The 18,715-nt window shown below is 35.5% G+C and overlaps 1 protein-coding gene across 1 annotated transcript; it reads left to right on the forward strand.

Annotated features, from left to right (window-relative positions):
* The first annotated feature begins 8,147 nt into the window (after nt 1-8,147).
* Nucleotides 8,148-13,629, forward strand: LOC132191792 (putative ADP-ribosylation factor GTPase-activating protein AGD6). The gene is made up of 5 exons (XM_059606891.2): nt 8,148-8,262; nt 8,429-9,246; nt 9,327-9,416; nt 12,363-12,861; nt 13,173-13,629. Exons 2-4 carry the CDS (start codon nt 8,461-8,463, stop codon nt 12,858-12,860), a joined length of 1,374 nt encoding a protein of 457 aa, XP_059462874.2. The 5' UTR covers nt 8,148-8,262; nt 8,429-8,460; the 3' UTR covers nt 12,861; nt 13,173-13,629.
* Nucleotides 13,630-18,715: the final 5,086 nt, after the last annotated feature.

An 18,715-nucleotide genomic window follows, 5' to 3' on the forward strand; every position in this document is an offset into this window, starting at 1 on the left:
TTTTCGCAGGTTTTTTTTTTTTTAGTCAGCGCCCATTTGAGCAATCTTATGGGCCTATTTGTTGCAATATTACGAATAGATGAAGAATTATCTTATCATTTTACAAGCTGCTGAACTAACAATTTTTCGAGAAAAGCTTCCAAGATATTTGAATGTCGGAAAGATATATTTTTGGAATTCACAAATTTAATGGTAATTTTTTTTATAAAAAAAAAAAAATAGACAAAAGATATGTAAGAGAATAACACCAAACACATTTCTTTCTTTTATAAATAAGCTTGTGCCTTTAGGGTTGTTGAAGAAAGAGAAAAAAAAAACATATTTAGCACTTAAGTTTTCATATAATTTGGATTTAGCCATTGAGTTTTCAATTTCATGAGTAAAGTTTTTAGGTTGTGCCCAAATTTTAAATTGGTCTCTTTATCACTTTTTTGTCAAAGTTAACATTTTTCATTTGCCACGTGTCTCATTTGACACACCATGGTCCATGTCAGCACCCAATATTAATGCCAGTGTCCATGTCAATGTTAAAGTTAGGGCTGACAATTTAGACACGACTCGCGAACTCGACACGAACACAACACGAAGTTAACAGGTATTGGGTTTGAGCTTATCGGGTTCGGGTCTTAATCGGGAGACACGATTAAATTCGTGTCTGGTGGGTCGACCCGCCAGACACATTTAATAAATGGGTTTGGCGGGTCAACCGGGTCTGTCGGGTCAATCGGGTCTGGTGGGTCAACCGGGTCTGGCGGGTCAATCGGGCCTGGCGGGTCTCGGGTGACCCGCCATACCCATTTAATTTTTTATTATTATTATTTTTTTATAAAAAAACTTATGTCTAAGTTCTAACTAAGTTAACCCTAACACTTACTGACTCACTTACGGCTTCATTTCACTCTTCACTTCACGACTTCACAGTTTTCACTGCACTGGCCTATTCCTTGTTTTTCCGTTACTTTTTCTATGTGGGTCTATATATTAAAACATTATCTTTTAAATCATTATTTATATATTAAAACATTCTCTTTTAAAAATTTTTATTCTTCTTGGATGGTTAGGATAAATTTGATTAGTTCTTTGGCCTAAGAGATCCCTTTATTAAATATTTTTTTTTCAATTTTGATTAAGGTTTTTTTTTAAAAAAAAACGGGTCGGGTTGGGTCATGTCGTGTCGTGTCTACCCGATATGACCCGGTTATGTTAAACGGGTTAAGCGGATCGTGTCGGGTTACCCGAATATTTTTCGTGTTATAATCGTGTCAGACTCGCTAACCTATTTAGCTAAATGGGTCGTATTCGTATTTTTGATAATCGGGTCGCGGGTCTTAACGGGTCTTAATCAGGTCTACCCGATTACCCGTTTTGCCAACCCTAGTTAAAGTTAACAATTTTCACTTTAATGCTACAAATCCAAAAGATAAGGATAATGATGAAGATGGTTTTTGGGTTTTGAAATTGTTTTTATTTTTTTTATTTTTTTATTATTTTTTAATGGATGGCTTCGCGCTTAATGATATAGAGTGCATCTTCTATATGGTTGTGGTGTTTTTGCCCACCAATAAATAAGTGACAAATCAGATTATCACAAATTACAAAATGAGCTTGTCTGCACCATATAATATCCCAAACATCAAACGAAAACAACAAAAGCTTACAAAATGGTATGAACCCAAATGTATTCCCAAACTTCACGCCACCACTGCCAGGCCACACCGACCACGCTGACCAGACCACGCTGCCCAGCCGACTCTGCCAAGCCGACGCCGCCTAGGTATGCTACCCATCCCACCGCCTAGATTCGATCCCCACGCCTAGCCCAATGCTATCCATCACATTTTTGCACCACAAATTGATGTAAAAGCAACAAAATAAAACAAAATAAAATCTGAGAAATCTATGTTGATTTGCTAACTATGATCACCGTACAAATCAATCTACTGCAACTATATAAATCACCAAAGGCAAATCAAAAACAACAGGAGCAACGGTGGTGTACAATCAGAGCAACCATGGCCATGGTGGGGTTCGAATCTGGGCAGTGGCCCCTAGGGATCGTAGACTGGGCGGTGGGCTGGGAAGCGTGGGTGGCAGCCTGCTGGGCAGTGGGCTCGGCATATGAAATATATATAATATAAAAAAACTTGATATATATTGACGTGTCTAATTTTACCATGTCAATAAATATTTAAATATTAAGTTATTTAAATAAAATTTTAAAAAATTACATTGAATTAAAATTTGACACGTCAGGAAATCCTAACGTGTTGAATGTGCCACGTTAATAAATATTGACGTGGCACATTCAACACGTCAAAAAAAATTTGTTGACGTGCCACTTTTGGCACGTCAATAATTACTGACGTGGCAAAATTTAGTTATTGTTTGCCATGTCAGAAACCATCTGATTTTTTGTAGTGTTTGTAATTATTGCAGATCTTGGTCATGGACATCGATAGAGAAAACTACAAGCTTGGCCTGCCGACCATCCAAAAAGCCGATGTTGCCCATAAGATCGACTTCAGATAAGGCCTTGCTCTCCCACTTCTTGACCAATTAAGCTACCATACATTTTTAGGGGGTGATCGGCCACCATCCAAGGGTGGTCCGACACCCCTGTTTCGCTTTTAATTTTTTTTATTCTTTTTAATTTTTTTTTTTTTTTTTTTTTATAAATTTTAGTATTTTTTTTTATTATTATTTTTATTTTAGTAAGGGTAATTTCGTTATTTTGTTAGAATTTGTGGTACATTGTCATTATTTTAGTAATTTGAAAGGTAAATTGTCGCAATTGATAGTTTGAAGGGTAGATTATCATTGATGTGGTAGTTTGAGGGGGTTAAGAGGACTTTACCCAAAATAAAAATACTAATTTTTTTTTTTTTTTTTCAAAATTTTAAAGGTATTTTTGTCTTATTGAAAATTATATAGGGGTAATTTCGTCATTTTGTTAGCACTGTGGGTTACATTGCTATTGTTTTGGTAGTTTGTGGGGTAAATTGTCGTAATTGATAATTTAGGGGGAGATTGTCATTGGGCTGGTAGTTTGAGGGGGTTAAGTGGACTTTACCCTTTTTGTTTTGAGTAAAATGTTTCTTCTCTCTAGATCTGCCCTCATGAGTGAGGAAAAATAATTAGGTGTGGGAGATTATTTCTCATGGCCTGAATAATTAGGTGTGAAGGGTTATCTCTCACGACCGATTTAAATAAATTATATTAGGAAATTTGACTACTCATGTCTTAAATATAGTTTGCTCGGAGCAGATTTGTTCTTTTACTGTATTTGTACATGAGTTAGCGAAATATTAAAGTCATAAAAAGCACATGATTATAAGAATTTTTGTTTGTATCTATGATTTTGTAATCTCATGGCATGTGGTTATAATTTTTACAGAGCTTTATAATTTGTGCTGTAAGAGCTTTTTGCTCTACTCTGTAAGAACTTTATGCTCATGATATTTAATAAATGAAATCTTCAGATTTCCATTCAAAAAAAAAAAAAAAATGAATACTCTCTATTTGAAATGGAAATGATCCGTTTCCATTTGCGTTCATGTATTGTACGTTGCTTTAATGACGGATCTTAATTTATAACCATATCAATTTCATTATAATGTACTTTAATATAATTGCAAGAATATTTACATTATGATACATTGTACATCACAGATATCATAAATGATTTACATGTTGGTACATTTACATAAATGACTAGGGTCAGGTTTCCTCTCTAGTGAGTTCCCTTAGTCCCATCTCTCTTCCCTCCCCCTTCCCCCCCCCCCCCCCCCCCTCTTTTGCTTTCTATGCACCATTTTTTTTTTCTTTTTCTTTTTTGGCCCCATCACCGGCCTCAGCAGCAGCCACGCCACCTTGTTGACTCACTGCCTCATTCGGTCGTTGCATTTTTCCTTTCTTTGGTCGCCTTGGGGTTTTTTAGATTCGGTCGGACCAATATGCTCTAAGCTAGATCTGCTCCTTTCGGGATTGCTAGGCCAATGACACGCCTCTCCCCCGCCTTCTCCAACCTCTCCGCCACCTGTTGCCACCCTCATCGTCACAACACTACCACCACACACCAGTGCGTGGCCTACATGAGCCGATGTGCGTGCTCTACACGAGTCGGGTTTTGCGTTGCCACCATCGATGTTGTTGTCTGCTAGTTTTTGTATTATTTTTTTTTTCTTTTCTTTTTGCAGTTTCTTTGTAACTGTTTTAAATATTTGTCCAGACCCTTAGTTGTGAATGTGAGCAGTATCTTGGCTTTCGGGTTTAAGAGGATGAGTTTTAGCATGGGGTTTTCTGCTTCTAGGGTCAAGGAATATGAGCTACCTATGTATTGGATTGAGTCTGTCTAAAGCAGATCTGTTGTTACAATTGAAGATTAGTCATAGGTTAGTGGATGATGATGTCATAGATAGGTCTTTAATATAATATTGTTATGTATGTATCTACAATGTTGTAACCTCGTAGCTTCGACTATAATTTTTTTAGAACTTTTATGCTCTGTAATGCAAGAGCTTTATGCTCGTGATTCTTCATCAATTAATGAAATTGTAATGATTTTTCCTTCAAAATAAATAAATAAATGATTGCGGTCAACCCACACAGAATGTCTTTATCCATATATATGTATATATACATTTATGTAAAATAAAAATAGATAAGTCTTAAATTTAATTCTATGCTAAGTTGTGTGTCATATTTATATACAAAACTTACACATTCATAAAAAGCAACTTAATTTAAGTTTGTTACGCTAGTTCGAGTTATAGGTTGGCTGTAGTCAAAGAGAAATGTTACATATCAATCTTTTGTTTATCTCTTCTTCATTTTTTTATAAATTCACAATTCATTACGTGGAATCTACTATAAATTTAATGGTGAACTTTTTATTCTCTTGCACGTAAATGAACAAGAGACGAGTAAAATATGAAAACCAAACATTTATCATGGTCAAAAGGTAGGTAATTGATATAGTCAAAACTATTTCTTGAACTAATGGTGGGGTTTTGCCGCCAGATATTCAAAATCCTTTAAATTCTCAAGACTGGAGAGTAAGATACTTCGATTTGGAGAGAGTGGAAAGTGGGGAGGAAGATGAGGGTGGTTCCCTGGTGCTATCACTGCTATGTATGGTATTATGGATGGAATGGGCCCTTAGGAAGCCCACAAGATCAATTCCTATTGGACCACAACGGTGACCCAAGGAAATAAGAGACCGTTGGAATTGGCCCTAGGAGAGGAGACCCACAAAATCAATTCCCTTTGGTCTACAACTATGACCCAAGGGAATGAGGGACTATTGGAATTGAGACCCAAAAGATCAATCTCCATTGAGCCATAACTGTAACCCAAAGGAATGATGGACTACTTAAATTGGCCCCTCATAATCCTATAGGAAAAGACACTTTCTCAGCGGGTTAAACAATACACTTTTCACAAATTGTCTAAAATCACACTTTTAACTTGCGAAATCATAAGTTCAAACAAACTCTAAATCAAGGTTAAATACAGATCACACCTTCATGATGAGGCATGACAATTCCTCTCTTCCCCCCCCTCCCCCCGCGTTTATGTTATCAGGTGTATTTTTATTAAAAATTTAAAACAAGTGGGGGATTGTTGGAGTATTTTAATAAATTTATTATTATGAAAAGTTTCTATCCCATTAAATCAAATGGTTGTTACAAATTATTTATACCCTTAACTATTCTATTTTGTGATTTATCTCTCCATTATGTACTGTAACTTACAAGTATCTATATAATCTGTGATTCTTGACGTAGAGTGTATGTGTAGAGTAGAGATAAATAATGTCTAAATATTATGTGATAGATTGTAAGTTATATGGAGATATTATTTTATATATGTTATTTCACGCCTAGTGAACCTTCTGTATCGATTAAAATGTATTTTTGAAATATTCTCTCGTGATGGTGCAAAACACCTAAAAGAGAACGGAGTATCGGTGTATCAATGTCTCAACCAAATTATATTATCTTGTGATTTATCATTTGTTATAAGCTCGTTGCAATGTTATGGATCATTGGATGATCTTGTTATTTTATAAACTGCATAACTAACAAACGATAATTTTGCTTTGATTTGGTCGGACATGGTTGAGTCATTATATCATTGGCTAACTTATAAGCTACTTCATTACCCTCCCTCATGACACCTTCTAGTTCTGCAAGCTATATATTCAACATAATTATTATGCCATCAATTAATTGACCATATATGCACAAATTCTTCTCCTCCTTCCTTAAAGCCTGCACAAATTGTACAACACCTACTTCTAATTCCACCTTTTTGATAACCAAGTTCCTTACTAAAGATAGCAGCCCTCAATGCTGCCATGACTTCAATAACAATCGGATAAGTGATGTGTTGTCTCAGAGCACTCAACGACGCCAACACTTCTTCCTCAAAGTCTCTAACAATCACACTAATCTGTGTCTTTTTATTGTCTCTATCCACAACTACATCCCAATTCACCTTCAAAAAAATCCAAAGAATGAACTGCCCATTTAGGAGTCAATTCGATTCCACATATTTTTTTGTTCGGCCACCTCTCATTAGCAGTTTTGAATTCTTGCTAATGCCTGTCTTTCTATTGTTTCTATCCACAATTGCATCCCAATTCACCTTCAAAAAAACCCAAAGAATGAACTGCCCATTTAAGAGTCAATTCGGTTCCACATGTTTTTTTGTTCGGCCACCTCTCATTAGCAGTTTTGAATTTTTGCTAATGCCTATCTTTCTATTATCTCTGTCTGTAACTGCATCCCAATTCATCTTAAAAAAAACCCAAAGAATGAACTACCCATTTAGGAGTCAATTCGATTCCACACGTTTTTTTGTTCGGCCACCCCTCATTAGCAGTTTTGAATTCTTGCAAGGATCTCAATGATTTTCTCACAATTTGCGTGGGATGAGTAAACACTCCTCCAAATATCACGGAGTTCCTTTTAAGCCATAGGTTTTGAGCCACAATCGTCATAAGATCAATATCCTCGTCGTCTAGTTTATTTTGTAAGCCCTCTACCGCATGAAAAAAAATAAAAAATAAATAAAAATTTCATGGTGTCAAGGCAATTCTTTTGTAATTTCCTACCATACATATTCCATGCATCTCTCGTAAGTGCCGATTTTTAGTTTGAAGGTGATTGATGTGATATAAAGTAGATAGATTGAATTTTTTATATAAAAAAGTTAAAAAAATTATTTAATAATAAAAAGTAATTAATATAATATAAAAAATAAAAATACTTAAAATTTGATTTTTTCTTTTTAAATTGAAATTTGTATAGTCTTTTACCAAACAAGGCTATTGGGTCTTCCACAATCTTCCTTTTCGTCGGGTCAACTTTTGTGAGCAACCCACTCCACTAAAAAAACCTTTCACTACATTAAGAACTTGCTTGCCACAAGGCCCACAACCGTCTACAAACAGAAATTTGTCTCCTTGTAGAAGAACAGTCCTTTTTTTTTTTTGTTGTGAGTTCTTTCCTTTTTACTGTTGTTTCAGTATCAAACAATTGTATGAATTTGAAGAGATAAATATAATGATATTTTAAAAAGTATAAGTAATTATGGATAAACTAAACACAAAAATTTTATATTTTTCAAAAATCATTTCAGTTTTTAAATATAATCTTATTGAGTAATACTAGGTACTATCTTTTTATCCTCTTAAAATTATTATAAAACTGATGTATCTTTTAAAATATTATTGGATCAAAATTCAAGTATGATTCATCTAAAATTTAATGATGATTTTAAAAGCCACATCAGATTTAGGAGAATTTTAATAAGATAAAAAGATGGTACTTAGCATTACTCAATATCATTTCTAATTCTAAACTTAAATTTAATCGGTTCTAATTCTCAAATATCATCATATTTCTAAAAATATAAAGACAAAAATGCTAGAGTTTCGAATCAAACGGCAAGTAAGTTCTCAAAAAAGAAAAAAAAAAGTGTCGTTGTGATCCAGACCTGTCAATTAGAGTTGGAGCTGGCACAAAACGCACGTGTCCCACTTACCGAAAAAAACAAAAACAAAAAAAAGAAAAAAAGAAAAAAAAAAAGAAAAGAAAAACAGAATTAGGGAAATCGTAATAAGCTTCCCAAAAAAGGGAGATTTGACTGATTGAGTAATTGTGCAGCAGCACCAGCCCCTAAAACGCTTTCACGAAATTGACGGTGTCGGTGATCCCCAGTTTCTCTCCCACAAGGCAATAGAAACAAAGAGAACCGGTATGCCCAAACCTCTCTCTTACTCTCTCTCTATATCTAAACACAGCTTTATAGCCCAAAGCTATCTAATTTTTATTTTTTTCGAAATTCTCCTCTCATTTCAATCCATTTTTTTGATTTCTTGTATTTTGTTCGTCTTCTAAATTTTCCGATCCTTTTTGTTAAGAATCCGGTTGAGAAGGGTCGGATCGGACAGGAATGGCGGCATCGAGGCGGCTCCGGGACCTACAATCGCAAGCGGGGAACAAGATCTGCGTGGACTGTGCCCAAAAGAACCCGCAGTGGGCGTCGGTGTCCTACGGCGTCTTTATGTGCTTAGAGTGCTCCGGCAAGCACCGCGGCCTCGGTGTTCACATCTCCTTTGTCCGATCCGTGACCATGGACTCCTGGTCCGAGATCCAGATCAAAAAGATGGAGGCCGGCGGGAACGAGCGGCTCAACGCGTTCCTCGCCCAGTACGGCGTCCCCAAGGAGACCGATATCGTCACCAAGTACAACACTAAAGCCGCCAGCATCTACAGAGACCGAATCCAAGCCCTAGCCGAGGGACGACCCTGGCGGGACCCTCAGGTCGTTAAGGAGAGCCTCGGGGTCGGGAAGTCCAAGCCCCCGCTGGCGCAGGGCAGGAACGGTAGTTACGGGAACACCGGAGGCTGGGATAGTTGGGACAACGAAGACGGGTCCAGATCCTCTTCCACCAACGATTTGAGGCGGAACCAGTCGACGGGCGACGTTAGAGGTGCCCCGGGCGTGGGCGGCGCGCCGGTGAGGTCGAAGTCGACGGAGGACATTTACACGCGGTCGCAGTTGGAGGCCTCTGCCGCGAACAAGGAGAGCTTCTTCGCAAGGAAGATGGTCGAGAACGATTCCCGCCCCGAGGGACTTCCGCCCTCGCAAGGGGGCAAGTACGTCGGCTTTGGATCCTCTGCCGCGCCTCCGCCGAGGAACGATTCGCAAGGCGATATGTTTTCCGTTGTTTCTCAGGTCACAATTTGATGGTTTTCTATTATATTTCTGTGTGAAAGTATTTTTAGTGTATAACTAATTTGATCTGATTCGTGTAGGGGATCGGTAAGCTATCTTTGGTTGCTGCGACTGCGGCTCAGTCGGCCGCGAATGTTGTCCAAGCTGGCACAAAAGACCTTACTTCTAAGGTATTTGGAATTAATTAAATCCGTTTGGAAAGATATTCATTTAGCAAAAAGTTGATTACTTTGTTTGTGTTAGGCCATGCCCTTTGGTCTTTGATGTCAAATTTTGATCTTGTCTATAACAAGTCGGTGTCGTTGGAGTAAATTATAGCTTAATTCTAAAAGAAATACGATTGGCACAAAGGGTTATGCCCACACTTTTCTTAATGATCTAAAATGCCCATCTATGTGGAGCTGCAGCATCTGTGGAGAGTTTAAAATTTATAGTTTATAACTCTTGCTTTGCCGGTGATGTGTCCCTACTTACTGCATCTTGAACAAACTAATAATTGCAGCAATGTCTTCTCTAATCACATACATGTTTTAAATAGGCCCCTTTGAACGTGTGTTGTCCAATGTAATGGAGGTTGATGGAAGTTCCCAATTTGCATTTCATTTACAGTTTTGATTTTGATTATTGGGAAGGATCTTGTTAATTCGGGGTTCATGGTAAATTATGGAATGGTAAATTATGGTCAAATGGAGAGAGAGCGAATAGAAGGCTAGATGGAGAAGGAGGGATCCAATCGAGGTGATCCTGAGAACTGAGTTTGATTATTGTTGATGACCTAAAATAATTGAAATTTTTTACAGACATCATGCCTCGCGCTGCACATTGGTAATGAATCATAATTGTAAACTGTGAGACTGCTATATAACTCACAGTTGAAACTTCTTGCATGCAGAAGTTTTCTCTTACAGTAACAAGCTTGTAAGTAGGGAAATCTGTGTTAAGAATCATTAGTTCCACACTATAAACAATAGCATATCTATACCAGTTGAAGATTATAAACTTCTTATAAGACTTGTTTGAATTTCAGTGTTCCTCATATCGACATACCATGTGTACGTTTATTTTCACATACAATGATGTGATATTGTTTCTTCATAAAACATTTCTTACAGATGGACAGACTTATTTGACTTGTTTAATCTAAAAGCTAGCATACTTTGTTTTGGGTTTCTGAGTTGAAAGAGGTAGTCATATAGTTTTTGGCAAACAAGTGGTTGTAGTGGTGTTCGAATAACACCAAATTTCCCAGGACTTGAGATTGCCTGATCAACCCTTATTTGGCCAGTCATTCATTAGATTAATGAGAGAAGGTCCGAGGGAGGGGATTAGGAACTGTGAGCAGAACAGTAAGAATTGTTAATGTGTTGAGGAGAAGTGGGTGACTATGATTGCCTGATCAATCCTTATTTGGCCAGTCATTCATCAGATTAATGAGAGAAGGTCTGTGGGAGGGGATTAGGAACTGTGAGTAGAACAGTAAGAATTGTTGATGGGTTGAGGAGAAGTGGGTGACTATGAGAATAATGAAGCTGATTTGGATGACGTTGTTTGAGAGATGAAGGTACCTGGAGCTAGTGGTTACTAACATCAGTGATTGAACAGCTCTAAAGTTGTTGCTCTGCAACAAACAATGGTGGCTGTGACAGCGACATATGCGGTTAGGGGACTACCTAAAGGTTACCAAGAGCATAATTGTTTTGGGTTTCTGAATTGAAAGAGGTAGTCATATAGTTTTTGGCCCAGAGAAGACCTGGCAAATTTGTGGCAAACAAGTGGTTGTAGTGGTGTTAGACTAACACTAAATTTCCCAGGACTTGAGATTGCCTGATCAACCCTTATTTGGCCAGTCATTCATCAGATTAATGAGAGAAGGTCTGGGGGAGGGGATTAGGAACTGTGAGCAGAACAGTAAGAATTGTTAATGTGTTAGAGGAGAAGTGGGAAACTATGATTGCCTGATCAATCCTTATTTGGCCAGTCATTCATCAGATTAATGAGAGAAGGTCTGAGGGAGGGGATTAGGAACTGTGAGTAGAACAGTAAGAATTGTTGGTGGGTTTAGGAGAAGTGGGTGACTATGAGAATTATGAATCTGATTTGGATGACGTTGTTTGAGAGATGCAGGTACCTGGAGCTAGTGGTTACTAACATCAGTGATTGAACAGCTCTAAAGTTGTTGCTCTGCAACAAAGAATGGTGGCTGTGACAGCGACAGATGCAGTTAGAGGACTACCTAAAGGTTACCAAGAGGGAATGGGAAATGATGCTGGGTTGACAATGGTATTATTTTATTTCTGTCTCAGGTTAACTGTTGGTGACAGTGGTAGCTCTCTGTTTACTGGAAATTATGGTATTATTCTTGTGGTGTTGCGTGTTATGTAGTTTGCGGGGATAGTGCGAGGTTAGGATGTGATTTGGTGACATATGGGGTGATTGTTAGTCTAGAGGGTCGATAGACTTGGGAATTAGCCATTGTGATTGAGATCAGTTTCTGGTGCGAGCCTGTAAGGTATTTTGGGGGTTAACAAGTTACAAGCTGTTGATAGACAAGCTCTATGAGAAGCATATTTTGGTGTCTGCTATGTTGGATCCATTTCTTTTAAACATATTTATATTTAATATATTTTTAACTTGCACATTTATCTAATAAGGCCATTATATGGATCTCAGAAACAACAAGGTAAAAAGGAAATCATGTCAGCATATAAGTTATTGGCTTTTTCTTACAATGATTCGTGAAGGTCATCTGGACTATGCAAAAAAAATTGGAATTTCCCTTTTATTTATTTGTATATCTTAGCTTTTTTTATTGCATTCAAGTTTAAGTTTTTTCAGGTTTGGGTCTTAGTACGGTGTAAAATCACTTCTTTGCTTAAAATTAGCGGATTCTGTTTGCATAGCATTTATTCTTTTGTTATAGTTATCCCTATATTCCCCGCCCTCCAGTAGAGATCTTAAGGATAGCTAATATATGAAATCAAACAAACAAGGTGCATGAATAAACAACATTTACTCTTGTATACTTTTTGTGTACTTGGGGGCGCCTTACGCTTTTAATGATATTTTGATTATTTATATATAAAAAAAAAAGGTGCATGAATAAACATTTGTCACAGGTGAAGGAAGGTGGTTATGATCACAAGGTAAATGAGACTGTGAATGTTGTCACTGCAAAGACATCAGAGATTGGGCAGAAGACATGGGGGATCATGAAGGGTGTCATGGCAATGGCTTCACAGAAAGTTGAAGAGTACACTAAAGAAGGTGTGAATAGCTGGCAACGGAATGATAGTGAGAGAAATGGATTTTATCAGGAGTTTAAACAGGAGAACCAAGGATGGAATTCTTCTTCTGGAGGAGCCCAGTCGTCGTCGACTGGGTATAATTCTTACAGTTCGGGTTCTTGGGATGATTGGGACAGCAAAGACAATAGGAAGGAAGAATCGACAAAGGGAGCTGCATCCCATGCATCTCATAACAGTGACAGTTGGGCTGGCTGGGATGATGCCAAAGATGATGGATATGAGAACTTCTACCAGAGTGCCTCAGATAAAAATGCTGTTGGTCACAATGGGAAATCAGATTCAACATGGACTGGTGGAGGCTTTCTCTAAGGTTAGTAGATGATGAAAAACTCCTCTCTCTCTCTCTCTCTCTCTCTCTCTCTCCTTACCTTCATTTTACATTTAAAAAGCTTTCAATGACTTGTTCGAAAGGGGTTGTCTTTTAAAGTAGTTTTTTTATTTACAACTATCAACATGGAAGGCAAATAAGATAGTTTTGTGTGATTGTGAGAAGCATGTGTTTGTGGCTATAAAATTCAAAGTTGGTTTTGATTTTTGACTGGCTATTTATTATACAGTTTCATTCTTCGTATCATCTTTTGTGTGCTTCATTTGAAATTGTACAAACTCTTGTGTTGCCAGGTGAATGATTTCACGATTTTACTGAAATCCTGGTTTACACATAAATCGGTGGACAAAAATTATAGTAGCATTAAAACTGGTGGCTGGCTTTGGCGATTTGAGAAATGATGAATACGAAAATTAGAATGCAGCTGACAAGAAAGTTGTTGGTTGCTATTGGATCAGATCCCATGTGGATGGTTGTTGCTTTTTCAAGGTTAGCATATTTTCAGCAAGCCACTTCCTTAGTTTATATTTTAAATGTTTTAAAAGTTCTAATGTAATTTCTGGGAACGTCTTTGTGTGTTTGAGAATAGTTTATATCTGTACAACTGTTATCAGGAAGGGCAATTGCCCAATCAGAAAGAGGACTTCTGTGGGTGTGTGAGGACTGTTATTTGTGACTTAAAAATTCAAAATTGCTTTTGATTTGTAATGACAAATTGTTCTCTCAATATTTTTTGATTTGTGTCCTCCATATTGAATTCTCTGCAATAAGAAGTCATTTTGCATTGTAATTTTTTTTTTTTATATTAAAATCATTATTATCTACTGTGGCCACTCTGAATGTTTCAGATCATCTGCAAAATACTGGTCTACCTTTATCTTGTTCCCTAATTGATGGAAGTTAAAGATCATCAGAAAGAACTAAACAAAAAAGCCCCGGAGAAACCTGGATAGGATATTAATATCTTTGTGCCCCCTTCATGCTTTTCCTCCTTTACCAGCCAGAAAAGAAAACGGTTCAGTGCAGGCTAAAGATGCTCCAGCCCTAGAGGTTTTCACCACAGAAATTAGGTCAAAGTGAAACCCAAGTGAAGCCACTTGGGGAGCTAGCCTAGGGATATGGTCCTCCAGCTCCCCGTAATGTGGGATAGTGTGTAAAGTCGCATCTTATATTTGGCTTGCAACGTGTAAAAACGTGGCTTTACACAGAGAATCGGTCATGCTGTATAAGGGAAATACTAGGTGTTCTTCTAGTGTTCTCTTGGTGTCTTCCTAATTGTGATGTGGCTTTTAAAATCACTAATAGATTAGAAGTCAATAATAATAATTTTAAATTCAACGATAGTTTTAAAAGTCACATTATAATTGGGAGGACACTAAGAGAACACTAAAATAATACCTAACATTTTTTAGCCGTATAAACTTGGATTTTTGCACTAGAGATTTGTTTGATGTCATTTTTTTGCACATCTATTGTCCATCTTGTAATAAGAGATGTACAAATATGAGACCTATCTATGTGATGGACATGGACAAGAGATTTGCAAGAGAATCAAAGCAAACATTTCTCTTTGCATAATTTCAAAATTTTGACTGATAATGTGTTGGCCTATAGTTTCTAATCATGAAATCAATTTTGAAAGTATTTTGATATCAAATAGTTACCTCGGTTTTAATAACTATCGAAAGTGGTAGATACAGTTTTCTCATTTTCTGTTTTATTCCTTCTGTCTCCATATTTTGGCAAGAAACTAAACACCCGCTATTTACGTTAAAGCCTTTCAACATCAGTCATGTGTCTTCAATGTCATGTTAGCGTTACTTAAAAATGAAATAAATAAATAATAATAATACTAATAATATTAATTAATTAATTAATTATTATTAATTATTATTATTTTTAAATGATAGAGATCAACTTATGCCACCCATCGAGATCCTCCCCCGAGTGGGTCTCTGGGTGGGATCTCACCCTTGGTCCCCGCAACCCACCGCGGGGTAGATCTTTCTCTCGACGTGGGTTCTCCACCCATTGGAGGTGGGATCTTCCCTGCCAGGGTGGTGGGGATGATTAGCCCAAGTTTAGTAATTAAATAAAGAAGAATTTTAGTAACTAAATTTTCTCCAATTAGAATAGTCACTATGGTCATGTCTTCCTGTCTTTTTTAATTAGGAAAAAAGTAGGATACCCATTATGTGACATCCATTTTAGTTGAAGTTTAGATCTATCTATTGGTTGGGAGTAGTGACTAGTTTTTTTGAATTCAACCGAATCATCTAAGTAGTTATACGTTTCTACCTTTATATTTAGGGAAATGTTAGGTGTTCTTCTAGTGTTCCTTTTATGTCCCCCCATCTATGATGTGACTTTTAAAATCACAAATAAATTAAAAGTCAATAATGATAATCTCAAATTCAATGATAATTTTAAAAGTCACATCACAGTTGGGAGGACATCAAGAGAACACTAGAAGAACTCCTAACATTTCCCATATATTTAAGTCAATGATCAACTAATTGTGTAAAATGGGATCTTCTCAATTTTAAGTGAAATAGAGAAAAGTTATTCTATGCTTAAGATTTTATTTTCTGGATCTAATGGTGTACATGATGCCATATGATGAATATGTTGTCATGTTATTTAAAAATTTTAAATGAAGTATACCATTATGTACATTGTTATAAGATGAAACAAAATAGAATCTTATGAATGAAATGATCATTCTCCATTTCACTTGAAATTAAGAGAATCTTGTTCGTGTTTCTAGTGAAAAATGAAAATTATGTTGTACGCAAAACTGAGCAACATAAGTGTTTTAGTACGAGTCATTGATTTGAAGTTTATAAATGTTTCCTAGCATTCTCTTTCATATCTTTGTACAAGAGATGTGCAAATTCATAATTAAATATGTGGGATCCACATGTGGGTTATACAAATTCACATGTGAGTTCTACATATTCAATAATAAATTTAAAAGAAAGATAGACAACAAACGTATATGAGAATGACATCAACCAAATCTCTTTGAAATTTTGCATGTATAAGGGTATAAAAAAAGATGAGAAATGTTAGGGGTATCAACTCTTTTATTAAAAAATAAATACCAAAATAATGTGGAGCTTATTCATGAGAGATGATCAAAATAATTAACTAAGAGAAATGCTATGGGTACCAATGAATAAAGTCCACGTCATTTTGATACTCATAGCATTTCTCAAAGAAGAGAAAGCTACACAAACTTGCAACTTTACAATTACTTGAAATAATTACTTCCTTTTGTGACACTAAAAATTATCATTAAATTTTGGATTCAATGGTGAATTTTACTACCACGTAAGAAAGTAAACATTTGGAAGCGTGCAGTGTTAGAATATTTTTCATATATATGTGCTTACAATCAAATTGTTGCTATCACATATCAAATCTTTGTGATTGATTATCAAATCGTTATAATTGATAATCAAATCGTTGTGATTTGATACTTTATTTGTATTATATTCACCTATCATATTTCCCTATAAGTAGGGATGATTTGTATTGTAAAATCAATCAATTGAATAAGAGTAAAATGTAGCATTAAGACTGTAGATCATAGACCGAACCATGTAAAATCTGTATATGTCACTTTTATAGATTAGGTTGAAGGAAATTCATCCAACCCAGTTTGAAAAAAAATTCTGTCCAATCTTTTGTGTCTCTTTTATTATTCCGCTATTATCTCCATTTTCTTATTTTATTATGAATTTCTTCATAAAGTTTGGAATTTGTATAGCATTTCTCAAGAAAGATCAAGAAAAATGTCTGAGATATTATAGCTTTTATTACAATTTTTTAATTGATAAAATAATTAAAAGTATACTATTAACATGCACCTACTAATCAATTAAATTAGCGAGCATGACTTTTTTGCTTAATTTCAACAATTATATACAGCTATATCAATTTGTTAAAAAAAAAAAAAATGTAAATATTATAGTATCGGGCAGCATTCAAAGAGTTTGTAAAAGTAGTTCGCAAAATATTAATAAAACAAAATAATTTATAATAAAAGCTATGTCATATCCAATTATTGAAAGAATAAAGTTGAAAGGTTGTCAAAGAATAAAGTTGAAGCTAATCGAGATTCATTGTACCCTAAAATCTTCTGGCTAGGATACTGTCTACTTAGGGAGGCGATGCGACAGCATATGATATGAGTATGAAGATGAATGTGGAAAATAATTCCAAAAAGTAATGAAAACCTATTACACTTTACGTCAGAAAAATTTTCTCAGCATTTTTTCAGCATACTCCATTAACATGACATGCTTAATTTACTCTTAGATCTAAAGGTGCACATTCGGACAGATATTAACTGTTCGTATCTGTTATTTACTATCCGCACATGTGAATGTAGATAACACGTGGATTTGGATGCGAATGCGGTTCGTAAAAACCATTATCTGCATATGTCGATGGATTTAGTAGTTTTAGAAAATGAAGATGTGTTTAATACCAAAATGAAGTTGTTTTGCATTATGTATAGGTTATGTTTACATTGTTTTCAAAAGTAATGTAAAGTCAATATATTTCAAAACATTAGTCTTAAAGAAAAATTAAAACAAGCTGAAAATACTAAAAATCGGGCCAAATTATTTTCAAAATTGAATAAAAATAAGCTCTAATAGAGACACAAATAAGGCCAAAAAGACTAAAATAGGCACAAAAAACTCATTACCTAAGATGCAAATAACAGAGAATAACCACATTTAGAGCATGGTTGAGATTGTTTTTGAGAAATAGAACTTTCAAGTCAAAAAAATATTTTTTAGCAAAAACTTCATTTTTAAGCTTTTGTCAAAAGTGCATTTTGGTCATTTTTTGACACTTAAAAGTGCTTTTAATTTTTTTACCAAATGGATATTTTTTAAGTGTTAAACGCATTTTAAACGCACACCTAAACAGACCTTTAATAACCATGCGAATGTAGTTAGTAAAAACATGATGTAGATGCAAATACGAATATCCAAAAGGGATATTTCAAATAATTGCATCTGCATGTACACACCTACTTAAATCAATATTAATTAAAATAAATAAAAAATTCAAAGGAGCACTATGAGCATGTTACGTAACTTAAGTTTGCAAAATATATATATATATACACCGAAAGAATGCAAAAACGATCTGTACTTGCCACTTGGCGTCTAACACGATAAGGTGACATGAGAAAATGGCGTGGCCCGCACCACTGAGGAAGCAAGGTGGATTGGGTAAAAAATTCCTAAGATTTAATTCACCATTCATTTATCGGTGGACAAGACACGAGGAACTCTTTAAAACAACAAAAAAAAAAAACAAAAAACATCTTTGTGAAAAGCACAAGGCTCCAAAGACCACAATATGTACTATGTCAATTGTGATGCAGCCGAACTTTACCCTAAAGATGAAAATGACATGACTATATGATGCAGCGTGGCTTAGTGAGTTGCAGCGAAGAATATCAATAAGCAACAGATATGTATTTCTAGAACTTGAGACTATCAAGTAATCAAAGAAATTTTCTTAACAAAAGTTAGGTACTCTTTAGATTTTGAAAGAAAAGAGAGGAATACACTCAACTCTGAGTATTCTCATTAATCAAAATTAATAATAAACAACAACTGATGAATTATAAGCTATAAGTATGTATTTATACCCTCAAGACTCATAAACCTAATAAAATATAACATAAATACCCTCAAAACCCTAAACTTAATAAAATAACGAAATATTAATTCTCAAAACCTTAATCCTACTAAAACAAGGAAATAAAGATGGCTTAACTTAATTAATACGCAGAAAATAACATAATGGT

The sequence above is a fragment of the Corylus avellana genome, chromosome 10, assembly GCF_965113065.1.
Source record: "Corylus avellana chromosome 10, dhCorAvel1.hap1.2, whole genome shotgun sequence".
NCBI lineage: Eukaryota > Viridiplantae > Streptophyta > Magnoliopsida > Fagales > Betulaceae > Corylus > Corylus avellana.